General features: G+C 38.6%; 1 protein-coding gene across 2 annotated transcripts in view; it reads left to right on the top strand.

Annotated features, from left to right (window-relative positions):
* Window positions 1–16,452, top strand: part of NEK10 (NIMA related kinase 10) — a 292,923-nt gene that overhangs the window by 272,998 nt on the left and 3,473 nt on the right. For both annotated transcript variants that reach the window (XM_043886665.1, XM_043886664.1), the window contains exons 33-35: window positions 9,190–9,298; window positions 11,954–12,006; window positions 12,088–12,143. In XM_043886665.1, coding sequence (XP_043742600.1) covers window positions 9,190–9,298; window positions 11,954–12,006; window positions 12,088–12,143 — 218 coding nt within the window. The remainder of the gene's footprint in view (window positions 1–9,189; window positions 9,299–11,953; window positions 12,007–12,087; window positions 12,144–16,452) is intronic.

The raw sequence follows: 16,452 nt of genomic DNA, 5'->3' as shown, positions 1-16,452 counted from the left end.
TGTCTTTGTGCCAGTACCATACTGTCTTGATGACTGTGGCTTTGTAGTATAGTCTGAAGTCAGGCAGGTTGATTCCTCCAGTTCCATTCTTCTTTCTCAAGATTACTTTGGCTATTCGAGGTTTTTTGTGTTTCCATACAAATTGTGAAATTATTTGTTCTAGTTCTGTGAAAAATACCAATGGTAGCTTGATAGGGATTGCATTGAATCTATCGATTGCTTTGGGTAGTATAGCCATTTTGACAAAATTGATTCTTCCAATCCATGAACACGGTATGTTTCTCCATCTGTTTGTGTCCTTTTTGATTTATTTCATCAGTGTTTTATAGTTTTCTATGTATAGGTCTTTTGTTTCTTTAGGTAGATATACTCCTAAGTATTTTATTCTTTTTGTTGCAATGGTGAATGGTATTGTTTCCTTAATTTCTCTTTCTGTTTTTTCATTGTTAGTGTATAGGAATGCAAGGGATTTCTGTGTGTTAATTTTATATCCTGCAACTTTACTATATTCGTTGATTAGCTCTAGTAATTTTCTGGTAGAGTCTTTAGGGTTTTCTATGTAGAGGATCATGTCATCTGCAAACAGCAAGAGTTTCACTTCTTCTTTTCCTATCTGGATTCCTTTTACTTCTTTTTCTGCTCTTATTGCTGTGACCAAAACTTCCAAAACTATGTTGAATAGTAGTGGTGAGAGTGGGCACCCTTGTCTTGTTCCTGATTTCAGGGGAAATGCTTTCAATTTTTCACCACTGAGGGTGATGCTTGCCGTCGGTTTGTCATATATAGCTTTTATTATGTTGAGGTATGTTCCTTCTATTTCTGCTTTCTGGAGAGTTTTAATCATAAATGGGTATTGAATTTTGTCAAAGGCTTTCTCTGCATCTATTGAGATAATCATATGGTTTTTATCTTTCAATTTGTTAATGTGGTGTATTACATTGATTGATTTGCGGATATTAAAGAATCCTTGCATTCCTGGGATAAAGCCCAATTGGTCATAGTGTATGATTTTTTTAATATGTTGTTGGGTTCTGTTTGCTAGAATTTTGTTAAGGATTTTTGCATCTATGTTCATCAGTGATATTGGCCTGTAGTTTTCTTTTTTTGTGGCATCTTTGTCTGGTTTTGGAATTAGGGTGATGGTGGCCTCATAGAATGAGTTTGGAAGTTTGCCTTCATCTGCAATTTTCTGGAAGAGTTTGAGTAAGATAGGTGTTAGCTTTTCTCTAAGTTTTTGGTAGAATTCAGCTGTGAAGCCATCTGGTCCTGGGCTTTTGTTTGCTGGAAGATTTCTGATTACAGTTTTGATTTCCTTGCTTGTGATGGGTCTGTTAAGATCTTCTATTTCTTCCTGGTTCAGTTTTGGAAAGTTATATTTTTCTAAGAATTTGTCCATTTCTTCCAAGTTGTCCATTTTATTGGCATAGAGCTGCTGGTAGTAGTCTCTTATGATCCTTTGTATTTCAGTGTTATCTGTTGTGATCTCTCCATTTTCATTTCTGATTTTGTTAATTTGATTCTTCTCTCTTTGTTTCTTAATGAGTCTTGCTAATGGTTTGTCAATTTTGTTTATTTTTTCAAAAAACCAGCTTTTAGCTTTGTTGATTTTTGCTATGGTCTCTTTAGTTTCTTTTGCATTTATTTCTGCCCTAATTTTTTAAGATTTCTTTCCTTCTACTAACCCTGGGGTGCTTCATTTCTTCCTTCTCTAATTACTTTAGATGTAGAGTTAGGTTATTTATTAGACCTTTTTCTTGTTTCTTGAGGTAAGCCTGTAATGCTATGAACCTTCCCCTTAGCACTGCTTTTACAGTGTTCCATAGGTTTTGGGTTGTTGTGTTTTCATTTTCGTTCATTTCTATGCATATTTTGATTTCTTTTTTGATTTCTTCTATGATTTGTTGGTTATTCAGAAGCGTGTTATTTAGCCTCGATATGTTTGAATTTTTAACAATTTTTTCCCTGTGATTGAGATCTAATCTTACTGCACTGTGGTCAGAAAAGATGACTGGAATGATTTCAAATTTTTTGAATTTTCCAAGACTAGATTTATGGCCCAGTATGTGATCTATTCTGGAGAATGTTCCATGTGCACTTGAGAGAAAGGTGAAGTTGATTGTTTTGGGGTGAAATGTCCTATAGATATCAATTAGGTCTAGCTGGTCCATTGTGCTGTTTAAGGTTTGTGTTTCCTTGTTAATTTTCTGTTTAGTTGATCTATCCATTGTTGTGAGTGGGGTATTAGAGTCTCCCACTATTATTGTGTTACTATTAATTTCCTCTTTCATACTCGTTAGTGTTTGCCATACATATTGCGGTGCTCCTATGTTGAGTGCATATATATTTATAATTGTTATATCTTGTTCTTGGATTGATCCTTTGATCATTATGTAGTGTCCTTCTTTGTCTCTTTTCACATCCTTTATTTGAAAGTCTATTTTATTTGATATGAGTATTGCGACTCCTGCTTTCTTTTGTTCTCCGTTTGCGTGAAATATTTTTTTCCAGACCTTCACTTTTAGTATGTATGTGTCTCTTGCTTTGAGGTGGGTCTCTTGTAGACAGCATATATAGGGGTCTTGTTTTTGTATCCATTCAGCCAGTTTTTGTCTTTTGATTGGGGCATTCAACCCATTTACATTTAAGGTAATTATTGATAGGTGTGGTCCCCTTGCCATTTACTTTGTTGTTTTGGGTTCACGTTTATACAACCTTTCTGCATTTCCTGTCTAGAGAAGATCCTTTAGCATTTGTTGAAGAGCTGATTTGGTGGTGCTGAATTCTCTCAGCTTTTGCCTGTCTGTAAAGCTTTTGAATTCTCCTTCATATCTGAATGAGATCCTTGCTGGGTACAGTAACCTAGGTTGTAGGTTATTCTCTTTCATTACTTTCAGTACGTCCTGCCATTCCCTTCTGGCCTGGAGGGTTTCTATTGATAGATCAGCTGTTATCCTTATGGGAATCCCTTTGTGTGTTATTTGTTGTTTCTCCCTTGCTGCTTTTAATATTTGTTCTTTGTGTTTGATCTTTGTTAATTTGATTAATATGTGTCTTGGGGTGTTTCGCCTTGGGTTTATCCTGTTTGGGACTCTCTGGGTTTCTTGGACTTGGGTGGCTATTTCCTTCCCCATTTTAGGGAAGTTTTCAGCTATTATCTCCTATCTTCTGTCTCCATTATTCTACTCTTGGTAGAGTGTTTTTGATCTCATTTATTTTGTTATTGATTTTTAATTGACTCTTTTTTATGTCTTCTAGGTCTTTATTAAACATTTCTTGCATCTTCTCAATTTTTGTCTCCAGGCTATTTATCTGTAACTCCATTTTCTTTTCAAGATTTTGGATCATTTTTATTATCATTATTCTAAATTCTTTTTCAGGTAGATTCCCTATCTCCTCCTCTTTTGGTTGACTTGGTGGGCATTTTTCATGTTCGTTTACTTGTTGGGTATTTCTCTGCCTTTTCATCTTGTTTAGATTGCTGTGGCTGGTGTGGGCTTTCTGTATTCTGGAGGTCTGTGGTTCCTTTTTATTGTGAAGGTTTTACCCAGTGGGTTGGGTTGGACGATTGGCTTGTGAAGATTTCCTGGTTAGGGAAGCTTGCGTCAGTGTTCTGGTGTGTGGATCTAGATTTCTTCTCTCTGGAGTGCAATGGAGTGTCCAGTAGTGAGTTTTGAGATGGGTCTGTGTGTTAGGTGGGACCTTGGGCAGCCTGTATGTTGACGTTCAGGGCTATGTTCCTGCGTTGCTGGAGAATTTGCGTGGTATGTCTTTCTCTAAAACTTATTGGCTCTTGGGTGGTGGTTGGTTTCAGTGTAGGTATGGAGGCTTTTGGACAGTCTCTTATTACTTAATGTTCCATGTAGTCAGGAGTTTTCTGGTGTTCTCAGGTTTTGGGCTTAAGTCTCCTGCCTCTGGATTTCAGTTTTATTCTTCCAGTAGTCTCAAGACTTCTCCAACTATACAGCACTGATAATAAATCTTCTAGGTTAATGGTGAAAAGATTCTCCCCCATGAGGGACACCCAGTGAGGTTCACAGAGTTACATGAAGAAGAGGAGAGGGAGGAGGGAGATAGAGATGAGCAGGTGGAGAAAAGGGGAGACTCAAAAGGAGAGAGACAGATCTATGCAGTTGTCTATTCCCAGAGTGTTCTCCATAGCCCAGACGCCCACAAAGATTCACAGAATTGGATTGGGAAGTAATGGGGAAAGGAGGAAATAGAGGTGTTCTGAGGTAGAAAATGGAGAGTCAAGATTGGGAGAGAGTAATCAACACACTCCTGAATAAAAATGGGAACTGAATTTGGATTCTTAAATGTCCACAATTTATATCATATACTGAAAAACAATGATTAAAAATCTAGAGTAGAGGTTAGACTCTTAAAAATACAATGTTAAAAACAAAAACCAAAACTCAAAAAGAAATTTTAGAAATATATATGAAGTTCGGTTTAAAAATAGGGCTTCTCTTTTTTTTTTTCTTTTTGGCAAGGTTATAGTGTAATGAAAATGAAAATTAAGGAGTAGTAGAGGAGTAATAGAGGACTTTAAAAGGAAAAAGAGAAAAAGAAAAATAGAAAAAAGAAGAGAAATAGGAAAAAAAAAAGAAAAAAATTTTTTTCCTAATTAAAAAAATCATAAAAATCTATGAAAATGAAAGTTAAGGAATAATGGGGGGAGTAATAGGGAATTTTAAAAGAAAATAAAAGAGAAAAAAAAAAGTAAAAATATATCTAGGAATTTCTCTGGAGTTGTTGTGGTCAGTGTGGGTTTGGTTCAGTTTCAGATAGCTCCTCGTTCCAGCTTACACTTCTCGATATCTAACAGGTCCGTTCCGGTGTAGTTGGTGTTACCTACAGGGATTTCAGTCTGTTGCACCCGTCCCTTCTGAAGCGGTTCCCTTTGTTTATTTGGCTTCTGTTTGCCGGTCTCTTCAGAGCCTCATTTCCACCCTGACACAGGCGGGCGGAGGTGGTCTCTTATTCAGGTAGCTAGTTCCGTCACTCTGCGGGGAGGGGCTGGCGCTCCAGGGAGGGGCTGGCGCTGCTATCCCCGTTTACGCTGCTCAGGCTCCCGGCTGTTCTATATGGAGCGTGCCCTGCGCTGCGCGCTGTTGCAGCTCTCGGGTGTTCCACAAAAGTGCGGAACAAAAACCTGCGCCTGCTTTTTGTGCCTTCCCCGTCTGGGCGGCTCAGGCAGCCAGGAGCTTGACGGGTGCGCTCTGCCCGGGTGCGGCGCGCCTACTCCCTTCCGCGTCCCCAGCCCCAGTCCCTGCCTGCACTGGCCGGTGGGGTGCCTGCACCCTGTGTCTCGCCACGACCCTCCCTGCGGTCTTTGATTAGAAACTGGAGGCCTGTTCACAGTGCAGTAGGGGATGCGGTCCTTGGGGCTGAGCCTGCCCCTTTCCCCTCCCCCCTGCCTCCTGCCTCCGGCGGGACTGGGTCGGTCTGCTGCCTGTGAGCTCTTCTCTGGACTTGCTCAGACCCTTTGTTCTGCGAATGGCCAGCAGTGTGTTCGGGCGGTTAATTATCTCTCTCTCTCTTGCTATCCCACAGTTTAAGTTGGTAACTCACAAAAGCTCCCTCCGATTGTCCTCAGGGCACTCAGGCCTGGTCCTTACCCTAAGCACTGCTTCCCGCTCCTCTCCCTTCCGCCCCCACTTGCTGTTGGCGGATGCGGCGGTCTGGGGTACTTTTCTGCTGGGAGTTGCTTTTAGGCACGTAAATTGTGGGTTTTTATTTATTCTTTCCCTTCCAGTCAGGTTGCCCTCTGAGATTCAAAAACTTCCCCCAGACCCACCAGTGTGAGGGTTTCCTGGTGTTTGGAAACTTCCTCTGTTAAGACTCCCTTCCCAGGACAGATCTCCATCCTTAGCTCTTTTGTCTCTTTTTTTGTCTTTTATATTTTGTCCTACCTCCTTTCGAAGACAATGGGCTGCTTTTCTGGGCACCTGATGACCTCAGCTAGTGATCAGAAGTTGTTTTGTGAAGTTTGCTCTGCGTTCAATTATTCTTTTGATGAATTTTTAGGAGAGAAAGTGGTCTCCCCATCCTATTCCTCCACCATCTTGGCTCCTCCCTCTTTTTTTATTTTAAAAATGAAAAAAAAATAAAGAATACTCCCTGAATTAATGAACAGCACTCATTTTCCTCTCTTCATCCTAAATCCGCAGTGCCTCCATAATAAGGACTAATGTCATAGCCCTTTATCACTTGCCATTAATATGCCCAGCCTTTGCCCTCAAGTTCCTCTCACCTGGAATGATCACTTGGCTTCCTTGCATCCAACCCAAATCCAGCCTTTGTGGTTCAGCTTTAGCGTTTCTTCTCCAGAGCTTCTGAAAACCATACTGGTCTTCACAAGGCATCTTTGTTTGTGTAAACTTAGGTCTCACCACCCCATTTCATACTTCATTATTTAATGCATTGCCCTGTTGTTTTATGAACATTAGCCTGTTTTCCCAGTTCACTTACAAGTCTCATAAAGACCAGATGAATTCTGTGTCCTCTATGTCGCCCTGAATGGTGCTAACAAGCTGGGCAGATCTTCACTGCATGTGAATTGAAAGGTTTACATCTCTGATTTGCAAAACCTTCTCACATCACAACATAGTAAGGGGCAAAAAAGATTTGCTGAAAGAGTATAGTATACGTCAAAATACTAAACTGCAAAAAGAAGTTCTGGAAAGTTTCTAGAATAAAAGTAAATGTATCTGGGGCTCAAACACAAGCCTAAGGAATTTTAGTCCTTGGCTTCTTCCATGGGCCCTTCCTTTTGAGAATTCACAGTTCTTAGGCTGAAGGAGACAGTCTGACACAGGCACTGGAAAGCTGAAATACTTTCTTCAAGGTTTAAATCAATGATGAAGACATGTCCAGTCATCTTAAAATGACGCTCTCGACCTCTACAGGCCACAATTCACATATGCTACTGTGCAGCTTTAATCATCTTTCTCCTGTGAAATCTTTAGGATTCCAAGGTATTTATTTAATAATTAAGTTGACTTTAAATAAGCTTTCTAAGAAATATTTGGGATGAAAATTTAAGGCAGCCAAATTACTCCTATGCTCAGCCATATGAAAAACAATCCCATCTGAAGTCACTTGGAAGGTAATACTAGGAAATAATTTTCAGCACTACAAGACATATTAAGATGTTCAGTTGAAGTAATCTACTAGCTTGAATAAAACAACTACAGAATGCTTAAGACTATCTGCATTGCCTCCTAACAGCACTGATGAGAAATTTATTAAGTGAGTAACCACCAAATCTTCCTTCATTACACTGTTATAACAGATGGGTTATTAATTTTATCAGTTGTCAGTAAGGTAGGGAAAATAAATTTCTAAGATTGAAAAAGGATGATTCACATGTTTTTCTAAAATGTAGCATTTAGTGGCAATATAGAAACTGGAAAACTCAAAAATGATTTGTATTTATAAATATCCAGTGCACATTGATGGAATAATTATCAGTTGTTAATACAACATGTTTATATTAAGATATAAAATGCAAGGGACTCTTGAGAGTCCCTTGGACTGCAGGGAGATCAAACCAGTCAATCCTGAAGGAAATCCAATCTTGAATATGCATTGGACGGGCTGTTGCTGAAGCTGCAGCTCCAATGTTTTGGTCACCTGATGCAAAGAGCCAACTCATTTGAAAAGACCCTGATGTTGGGAAACATTGAAGGCAAAAGGAGAAGGGTTTGGCAGAGGGTGAGATGGTGATATAACATCATTGGCTCAATGGAAATGAATCTGAGCAAACTTGGAAATAGTGGAGGACAGAGGAGCCTGGCTTGCTATAGTCCGTGGGGTCACAAAGAGTCAGACATACCTCAGTTACTGAACAACACCACCACCACAATAAAATGCAAAATGCATACAGTGAAGTACATGTACAGCTCCATGAACTTTTACATATGTATTCACCTATGTGACAACCAGCTGCATTAATACATGGAACATTTCCAGTCAAGAAGAAAGCTCCTGCCCACCTTTCCCAGTCAACGCTACCACCTGCTACAAGGTACTTATTATCCTGATCTCTGTCACCATTGGTTAGATTTTTTTTTGCTGTGAAAATATGTGTAAGTGAAGATATACATTGTATATCCTTTTGTGTCTGGCTTCTTTTCTCAACACTTATCCATCTTGCTGTGCATATTCATAGCATGCTCTTTCTCATGTTTGGCAAAATTCCATTGGATAAGCACACCACAATATATTTATCTGTCCTCTGTCCATGGACATTGAGGTTTTTCCAGTATTTTGTTATTATGAATAAATATGCTATGAATATTCTTGTACATGTATTTTGATGAACAGAAGTACTCAGTTCTCTTGTGTGAGTATAGCCAAGACTGGGATTGTTGGCTCAAGAGTGGACCTATTTGTGAACTGCCAAAAAACTTTCTCAAGTGATTGAACAGTGATATATTTTAATTCATGAAAAGAGTTTGTGAATACAAGGTAAATACTATTGCATAGTCTAAGTTGTGCCTTTTGTTTCTGGTTTACTAATATGAATCAGCATGTTAAAATACATTGTTTTACATAGGCACAAAAAGTTGACCAGCTCAAGTGCTGGTTGGAATTAAAGGTGAAATGATATTGAAAGTTTCATTTAAAAAGTTCAGTTTTACAAAGGGGTATTAAATAATTGGAACTGTAAGTTCTGACATTTAGTGAATTACTCTTCCCTTTACAGTGTTGCGAATTAATGTTTGGAGATGAAAATTAATGGTAATTTAGGAAAATGTGTTAAGAAACATGTTTGCTTTGATCAAACACGAAGACATTGTTCAAAGCATATACATGAAAAGGGATGATTTGAACTAAAAATAATATTTTGTCAAATGATTGTAGCTTTTACCTCCTATGCCTGATAAAAATAACATTCTGATATCCCAGGCCCATACCATTGTTTTTCTATCTATTTTTATTTTGTTCTCATAAAGCTATAGAGTATTTTTTCATGTGACCAGGAATTGTCTGCTTGCTTTCACTGTCATTTGCCTGCCCCTAATTTATAAGTTCTTTTGAAAGGAAGAAGGTGGGTCTTTATCTGTAGACAGGGATTGACAACTGAAGAGCACTAACTTTTCTAAGCAGAGACACACACAAAGGTTTCATGTCATGTGACTCTGAATGTGAAGTAAGAGGTAATTTTGCTTTTTTCTGTTCCAGTTATCTCAAGGATCTCCAGAACCAATTGAACCCAACTTTTTCACAGCAGATTACCACTTATTGCATCATTCATTGGGTGGAAACAGCCTGTCCTCAAATGACCCAACAGGTAACAGTCTTCAACACAGGAAATCTGGCTTTCATGGAGAAATTGGTTGTTTGGATCAACAGCTGTCCTTAAAAGATTATCTTCGACTTAAAATGAAAATAGAGCTTATTTTGATTATCTGCGGTGATAGTTGGAAGGGACATACAGTAGGAATCTAGAAATTCCCTCAGAGTTATTTTACCCACTTGTGACAGCTTCCTCCCTCATTTATTAATACCATAAGCAAACAGAATCCATGTGGGTAAATTGAATTTCTTTTTATTTCTTCGTATCTGATGATGGGAAATCAAATGCCCCAAAGCATCCAGGGACATAAAAAGCAGATATGAAGAGTTTGATTAAAACAGAAAATTTGAAACTCACCTGAAGAATCCAAATCATACGCATTTGATGTGTGTGTGTGTGTGAAAATTTCACGTAGGGAGGCAATATAACATAGGGATTAAAAGCACGTATTCTGTAAACCTGGATGCCTACATCCAAATCTCAGCTAAACCACTTAGTAACTGACCTTGAGAAAATTATTTGACTTCACTGAATCCCAGGTTTTTTGCCTATAAAATGGGAATAGAAATAGTACCTACATTTTAGGATTATAGCAAGGATCAGTGTAACTATATAAAAATATGCTTAGCCAGTATGTAGGGACTCAGCATAAGGACCTTCTTGTGATATTTGACCCCCAGAAGAGATCTTCAAGCTACTCTGAGGTAACAGAATTCCTAAGTAATTTTTGAATCCCTGTAAACTATAGTTACATCTGTCAGTAGGGCAGACAGATGTGAAGCTTTTATGGTTAAATGAAGACTTTCCATCTCCTCAGCCAAAAAGAATCTTCAAGTCTGCTGTGCTTTTGTTGTTGCCTAATTTAGGCAAATCATGTCATGTATTAATTGTCAAACTTTCCCTAAGTCTTGGACTCCTGGAATAAAGCTAACCTGGGTTGGTAGAATTTCATTTAAAATAGTCCCTGAGAAATCTCTAAGATCAAAATAAACTGTTATCTAAAGTCATTTGCTTTTATTTATTTTTAATTGAACTACAGTTGATTTATAATATTGCATTATTTTCAGGGATATAGCAAAGTGGTTTATATATATATATATATATATTCTTTTTTCAGATTCTCTTCCTTTTCCATTAAAAGTTATTACAAGATACTGAATATCCCAGTGCTATACAGTAAATCATTATTATTCATTTTTTTATATAGTAGCATGTATGGGAGCTTCCCTGTTAGCTCAAGAATCCTTAAGAATCTGCCTGCAGTGCAGGAAACCCGGGTTCTATCCCTGGGTCAGGAAGATCCTCTGGAGAAGGAAATGGCAAACCACTCCAGTATCCGTGCCTGGGAAATCCCATGGACAGAGGAGCCTGGCAGTTTGCAGTTCATGGGTCGCAAAGAGTCAGGTGTGACTAGTGACTAACACTGGGTCACTATGTATCTGTTAATCCCATATGCCTAATATATCTCCCCCTCTTTCCCCTTTGGTAACCAGAGGCTTGTTTTCTATGTCTATGAGTCTGTTTCTGTTTTGTAAATAAGTTCGGTTGTATTATTTTTTAGTTTCCACATGTAAGTGATATATAAAATTTGTTTATATATATACACACACACAATGGAATATTACTTATAAAGAGGAATAAAATATTACCATTTACAGCAACATGGATGGACTTAGAGATGATCATACTAAGTGAAGTCATCTGCTTTTCCAAGCATCCTCCAGGGCAGGTTGGTCAGTCACAGGCCAGACTTCTTACCACAGCAGATGTGCTGAGTGAGGAGCTCTGCTGAAAATCTCTCAGTGACCTGAGAGGGAGTTGATAGGCTCTCCCAGAAGCTGGGCGCCTCACCCCAGAGCAGACCAGCTGTGTCCCTTGTCATGGCAGAAGGGGCAAAAGCAAAGAGAGCAGAACCAAGGAGCACTTTGGGCAATGCCTTTAAGCTGTACTTGAAAAGCAAGCTGCCAGGACTCATATCTTCATGCATCCTCTTAACCTTCACTCACTTTTCTCTCTCCTAAGTGGCAGTGGAACTCCCAGGCCTCCACATGAGTAGGTGTGGATTGACTGGAGTGGAAACTGGTCAACATTACTTTGGGTGGTGTCGGGGTAGGTCAACGTGCTGGTGTATCATACTCATGCCAAACCTCAAAAGAATATTGTCCTCCAATTTCAAATGTATTTTCCTTCTGGCAACCATAGGAAATGGTCAGATCTTTGATGTAGTTCAGTGGCTATTTCTGCCTTCCTCTGAGAATTTATTCTCTTTCTAGAACATATCTACTCTTTTTGCTGATGGATTGGGGAGAGTTCCTTAATTTTTTTTTTTTTTTTTTTTGCTTATCTGGAAATTTATGCTTAGAATCACTCTTCACCTGTCCTTAACACACACACACACACACACACACACACACACACACACCCCTAACTTAATTGGCCAATTTACACCATGGGCAATTCCTGTAAATCTTGTGTATTATTTTGTGATCACCACTCTAAAAGTCAAGATAATTTGGAATGTGTTTGTAAGTACTCATTTTCATCATTAAGATACTGACCTGTTTTCATTGCACGTGAGTTCTAATTGCCAGTACAGCTTAAGAAAACATAATCCAAATGTCAGACTTTTCATAATTTATCTGTTTCCAGGTCTACCCTCTAGCTTTGATTTGGAGGAGGGGATAACATATGAACAGATGCAGGTGAGGTTTTTGCACTGCCTCTGAATGATTTTATTTTGTTGCTTTTAATTCAATACTAACCTGATTTTTTTTTAACTTTAGACTGTGATTGAAGAAGTCCTAGAGGAAAGTGGCTATTACAATTTTACTTCTAACAGGTGAGATCTAGAAATGTGAAAATTCAACATAGACCATTGGATTTAATTCCTCTATCCTTGATTCCACCCTTGGTTCCAGGGTATCCTTGATACCCACCCCCCCCCTTTTCTTTTAAACACTTTTGTGAAATAGCTTGGCTCAGACTTGATACAACTGTGGGTAGAATGTATGTTCCCCATATTTTGTATGGGTGCAGTTGCTATATTCTTAGTTGAAAAAGAGTGATAGCTTAGTAGTAATTTACTCCCATAAAAAATGAACATAATGAAATGGAAAAGTATTTCTACATTTTCAAAAAACTAAACATCTGTCCCATATTGGAAGAACCATAAACTCAAATTTCCATAACTAAAACCTACCCATTATTTGTATAGAATGCAAGGGGGGAAATCCACCTAAACAAAGAATCACTTCTAGTGAATTTAAGATATGTTTGTGGGAGAAGGATTTGTTGTTATGTGTTCCCTTTTGCTTACCCTAAATAAGAAACTTCAATTTACTGGGGCTGTGTGTTATCTTCTATAATAATCATCATTGGTGCTCTAAAAATGTACTCTATTTTATCAATTTCATTTAATTCTGGATTTCTGCAATTTTACTGTTGGGCACAGTTTGGGGCAAAAAGGTTTGAGTACAATTAGTTTATTTGAGAGGCAATCCCAAGAAACTCTGCTAGGGGATTGAAGAAATAATTCAATAAAGCCTTCATTTTTCAAGCAAGTTACCATTGTGGTATGTGGAGCTTGATCACACTGTGGAAATCTGAGAGCCAGTGGGGAACATGTGCTTCAGTTCTCCCACTCGTAGACTGAGGAAGCTGGGCTGGTATTTATCTCTAATTCTGTTAGTCATTTTTTGAGTACTTTTTCCCCAGGAGATGTTAGTTACCTGGCATTTCTGGCCTTCTGTAAAGGTGGACACAGTAGATTCTAGAGGCCAGAGGAATCCTCAGGAAATGAAATTCAGGTGTTGGGGATTGGGCACAAGGTTGGCATGTTTGAAGCACTTTGAATGTGGGGGTGTGGACACTGATTTTGTCTGCTGTACATGAGCTGTCCACTCATAACAGAATCACCACACTGGACCATGAGTAACCACTTACATGTCCTACATGAACAAAACTGCTTTAGGAGACATGGTTCTATGGAGTTTATTTTCCCTAACTAGCCCTTTCTACCTGGATGAACTGCCTTCCTGTCTAGCTAATGAAGGTATCTGGTGACCACTATTTAAATTATTCTAGAAATCTTCCCCAAAGATAACTGTTAGCCATGGAAAGAGAAAGAGGTCTCAAGAACATCCTATCAAGATCATTATATGGAAATTAGATTCATTTTTGAGGTTAGTTCAGTCTCCAACCTTTTTTCCCTCCCTGTTTCAATGAATTGCTCTTATGAATCACAGATAAAGTTATTCAACTGCTTGCTCTTTTGGCTTGACAACATATTTCCAAAATACTATCTTTGGATGTTTAATTTTGTTATGATTTGTAACTGCAGAGAAAAGATGAGTTATTCTTATTTACCAAAAGTATATTGTTGATAGAAATCACCATATCCATAATCACTCACCTTCTCCCATCTCTGGAGGGATTTTGAATTTTCTTTCTTTCCTCTTAATCTGAGTACACCCAGCCTTCCATGGATAATACAAATGTCTCCGTTCTTTACTCTTGGCAGCTTATTATTTCAAGTGCCCTTGGCTTGTAATGGGGCAAAAGTTATAGTAATCACATTTTTAATCTGCATTTTCTCAAAGACTCAGGATCATGGGCAATGAATACTTCAAATTTATGCAGGAAGTCAACTAAATATAATGAAAAACAAGGTGTGTCAGGAACTTAGGAAAGCTCTTACAAGAGCTCTTATGTTTTTCTTTTTTTAGAATAATTTCAGTCTCATTTTGAAATTTATTTTTATCCTTTTCAATTCTACTATTATTAAGTTTAAAAAAAATCAAACATATTGGCACTTTCCTGGTGATCCAGTGGTTGAGACTCTGCCTACCTATGCAGGGAACCCAGGTTCAGTCCCTGGTTTGGGAAGACTCCCCATGCCACAGGGCAATTAAGCCTGCCTGCCACAACTACTGAAGCCCACATGCCCTAGAGCCTGTGTTTTGCAACCAGAGAAGCCACTGCAATGAGAATACTGCACATCGCAACTAGAGAGTAGCCCCCGCTCGCCACAACTAGAGAAAGCCTGTGTGTAGCAACGAAGACCCACACAGTCAATAAATAAATAAATTTTTAAAAAAATCAAGCATTACTTCTACTTCTAAAGACATATTCCTGTACTAAAAGAAATTGCAGATTTTCTTCTTATGGTAAATAGATAATAAGATGCTGTGCTGTATTTAGTCACTCACTTGTGTCCAACTCTTTTGAGACTCCATGAACTATAACCCACCAGGCTTCTCTGTCCATGGGGATTCTCCAGGCAGGAATAGTGGTGTGAATTTCAACTCCCTCCTCCAGGGGATCTTCCCAACCCAGGGATTGAATCCAGGTCTCCCACATTGCAGGTGGATTCTTTACCATCTGAGCCACTAGGGAAGCCCAAGAATACAGGAGTGGGTATCCTATCCCTTCTCCAGGGGATCTTCCCGACCCAGGAATTGAACCAGGGTCTCCTGCATTGCAGGCAGATTCTTCACCAGGTGAGCTACCAGGGAAGTCCAGATATTAAGATACCTGATAACAAAGGTGAAGAGTTATTTATGGTTATTTTTGGAATTGTGACTAGAATACGAACGTATGATTTAAACAATCAAGTTAAAGCAATATATGGTGGAAATGACATCAAATTTTCTCAAAATGCCCCAAATTAAAATGAATCATCCACTTAGAAATCTGTATAACCATAATACTCCCTTTTCAGTTTCTAATAGCACTGATAGAATATATAATTGGGCGAAAGAGTTTTCAAGCTTTACTAGTAAAAATAACCCTGAATTGTGCTTAACGCCATTACTTGTTTACTGATATTCCCATTTAATTTCCAAGAAATAAGTCAGGCTCCACATGGAAGGACCTAATACTTCATAAACTGATAATGCTCATAATTCCAAATAGGAATCAAATTAGCTGTGGCAATCATGATTTTTCCATAGTCAAAGGGTGAGAGTGAAAGTTGATCAGTCGTGTCTGACTCTTTGCAACCCCATGAACTATACAGTCTGTGGAATTCTCCAGGCAGAATACTCGAGTGGGTAGCCTTTCCTTTCTTCAGGGTATCTTCCCAACCCAGGGATCCAACCAAAGGTCTCCTGCATTGCAGGCAGATTCTTTACCAGCTGAGCCATAAGGGAAGCCCAAGAAAAATGGAGTGGGTAGCCTATCCCTTCTCTAGCAGATCTTCCCGACCCAGGAATTGAACTGGGGTCTTGGATTCTTTACCAACTATCAGGGAAACCCTGACTCAGAGGGTAGTGGGTGCTAAATATCACAGAACATGTAGAGGTAATTAGAATCAATACTTAGAATCAGTAGAGTCTGTTTCCCCAAATAGGTTTTGTAAATATGCAGTATTATCAAAGATGACAATAGATGTTCCCTGAATGAAGTTTCATGACCACATATATTTGGGGAATCCTGAATGTACATTTTTCTGTTTGGGGAGAATGTTGATACACATGACTATATTGAAGACTTTGAGATATACTATAGCAAAGAAGTCTGTTTATCTTGTTTACCCTAGTGATTCTTCATATTTTACCTGGAACATAAGTTAAGATAGCCTTCCTTAGAATGTGGTTTGAAAAATGAAACATTGTTTTAACTACTCCACCAGTATCTACTCAGATCTGCTATTGTTATCATCATCTTAATCTTCATCACAGTCACCATTGCAAAATGTTAAGTGATCTTGATTATAATCATCACCATGCAGAGAGAATTACATACATAAGTATTGTATTATTCAAGTTTACAACTTAAGGCTGTCAGTCAAACCTATACACATGTCTACAAAGCATCAAGGCAGCAATTAAAGCACTAAGCCAAGATATGTCACATATCAGCTTCTATTACAGGGTTCATGTTTAGTTAGAAATAGAGAGGGGCCATTCTCAAACTGAAAGTCTCAGGAGAAGGCCATCATCTAGCTACTAGCTCTCTTTGGAGGAGATGCATAGAAGTGTTTAAATAATGGTGAGGCTTCTTGGGCAGGGGGTAGGAAAAATGTCTCTGGCACGGCATGCTGCATTAGTTAAAGAAAGAGGTAACAGAAACAGCAACAGGGAGCCCTAACCCAAATGAGGGATCTGGGGAGGGGAAGTAGGACTGAGTTGAGAGTGCAATGCAAATAA

The sequence above is a fragment of the Cervus elaphus genome, chromosome 24, assembly GCF_910594005.1.
Source record: "Cervus elaphus chromosome 24, mCerEla1.1, whole genome shotgun sequence".
NCBI classification, from domain to species: Eukaryota; Metazoa; Chordata; class Mammalia; order Artiodactyla; family Cervidae; genus Cervus; species Cervus elaphus.
The sequence above is the reverse complement of the archived record's forward strand: the minus strand, read 5'-3'. Positions and strand labels throughout refer to the sequence as shown.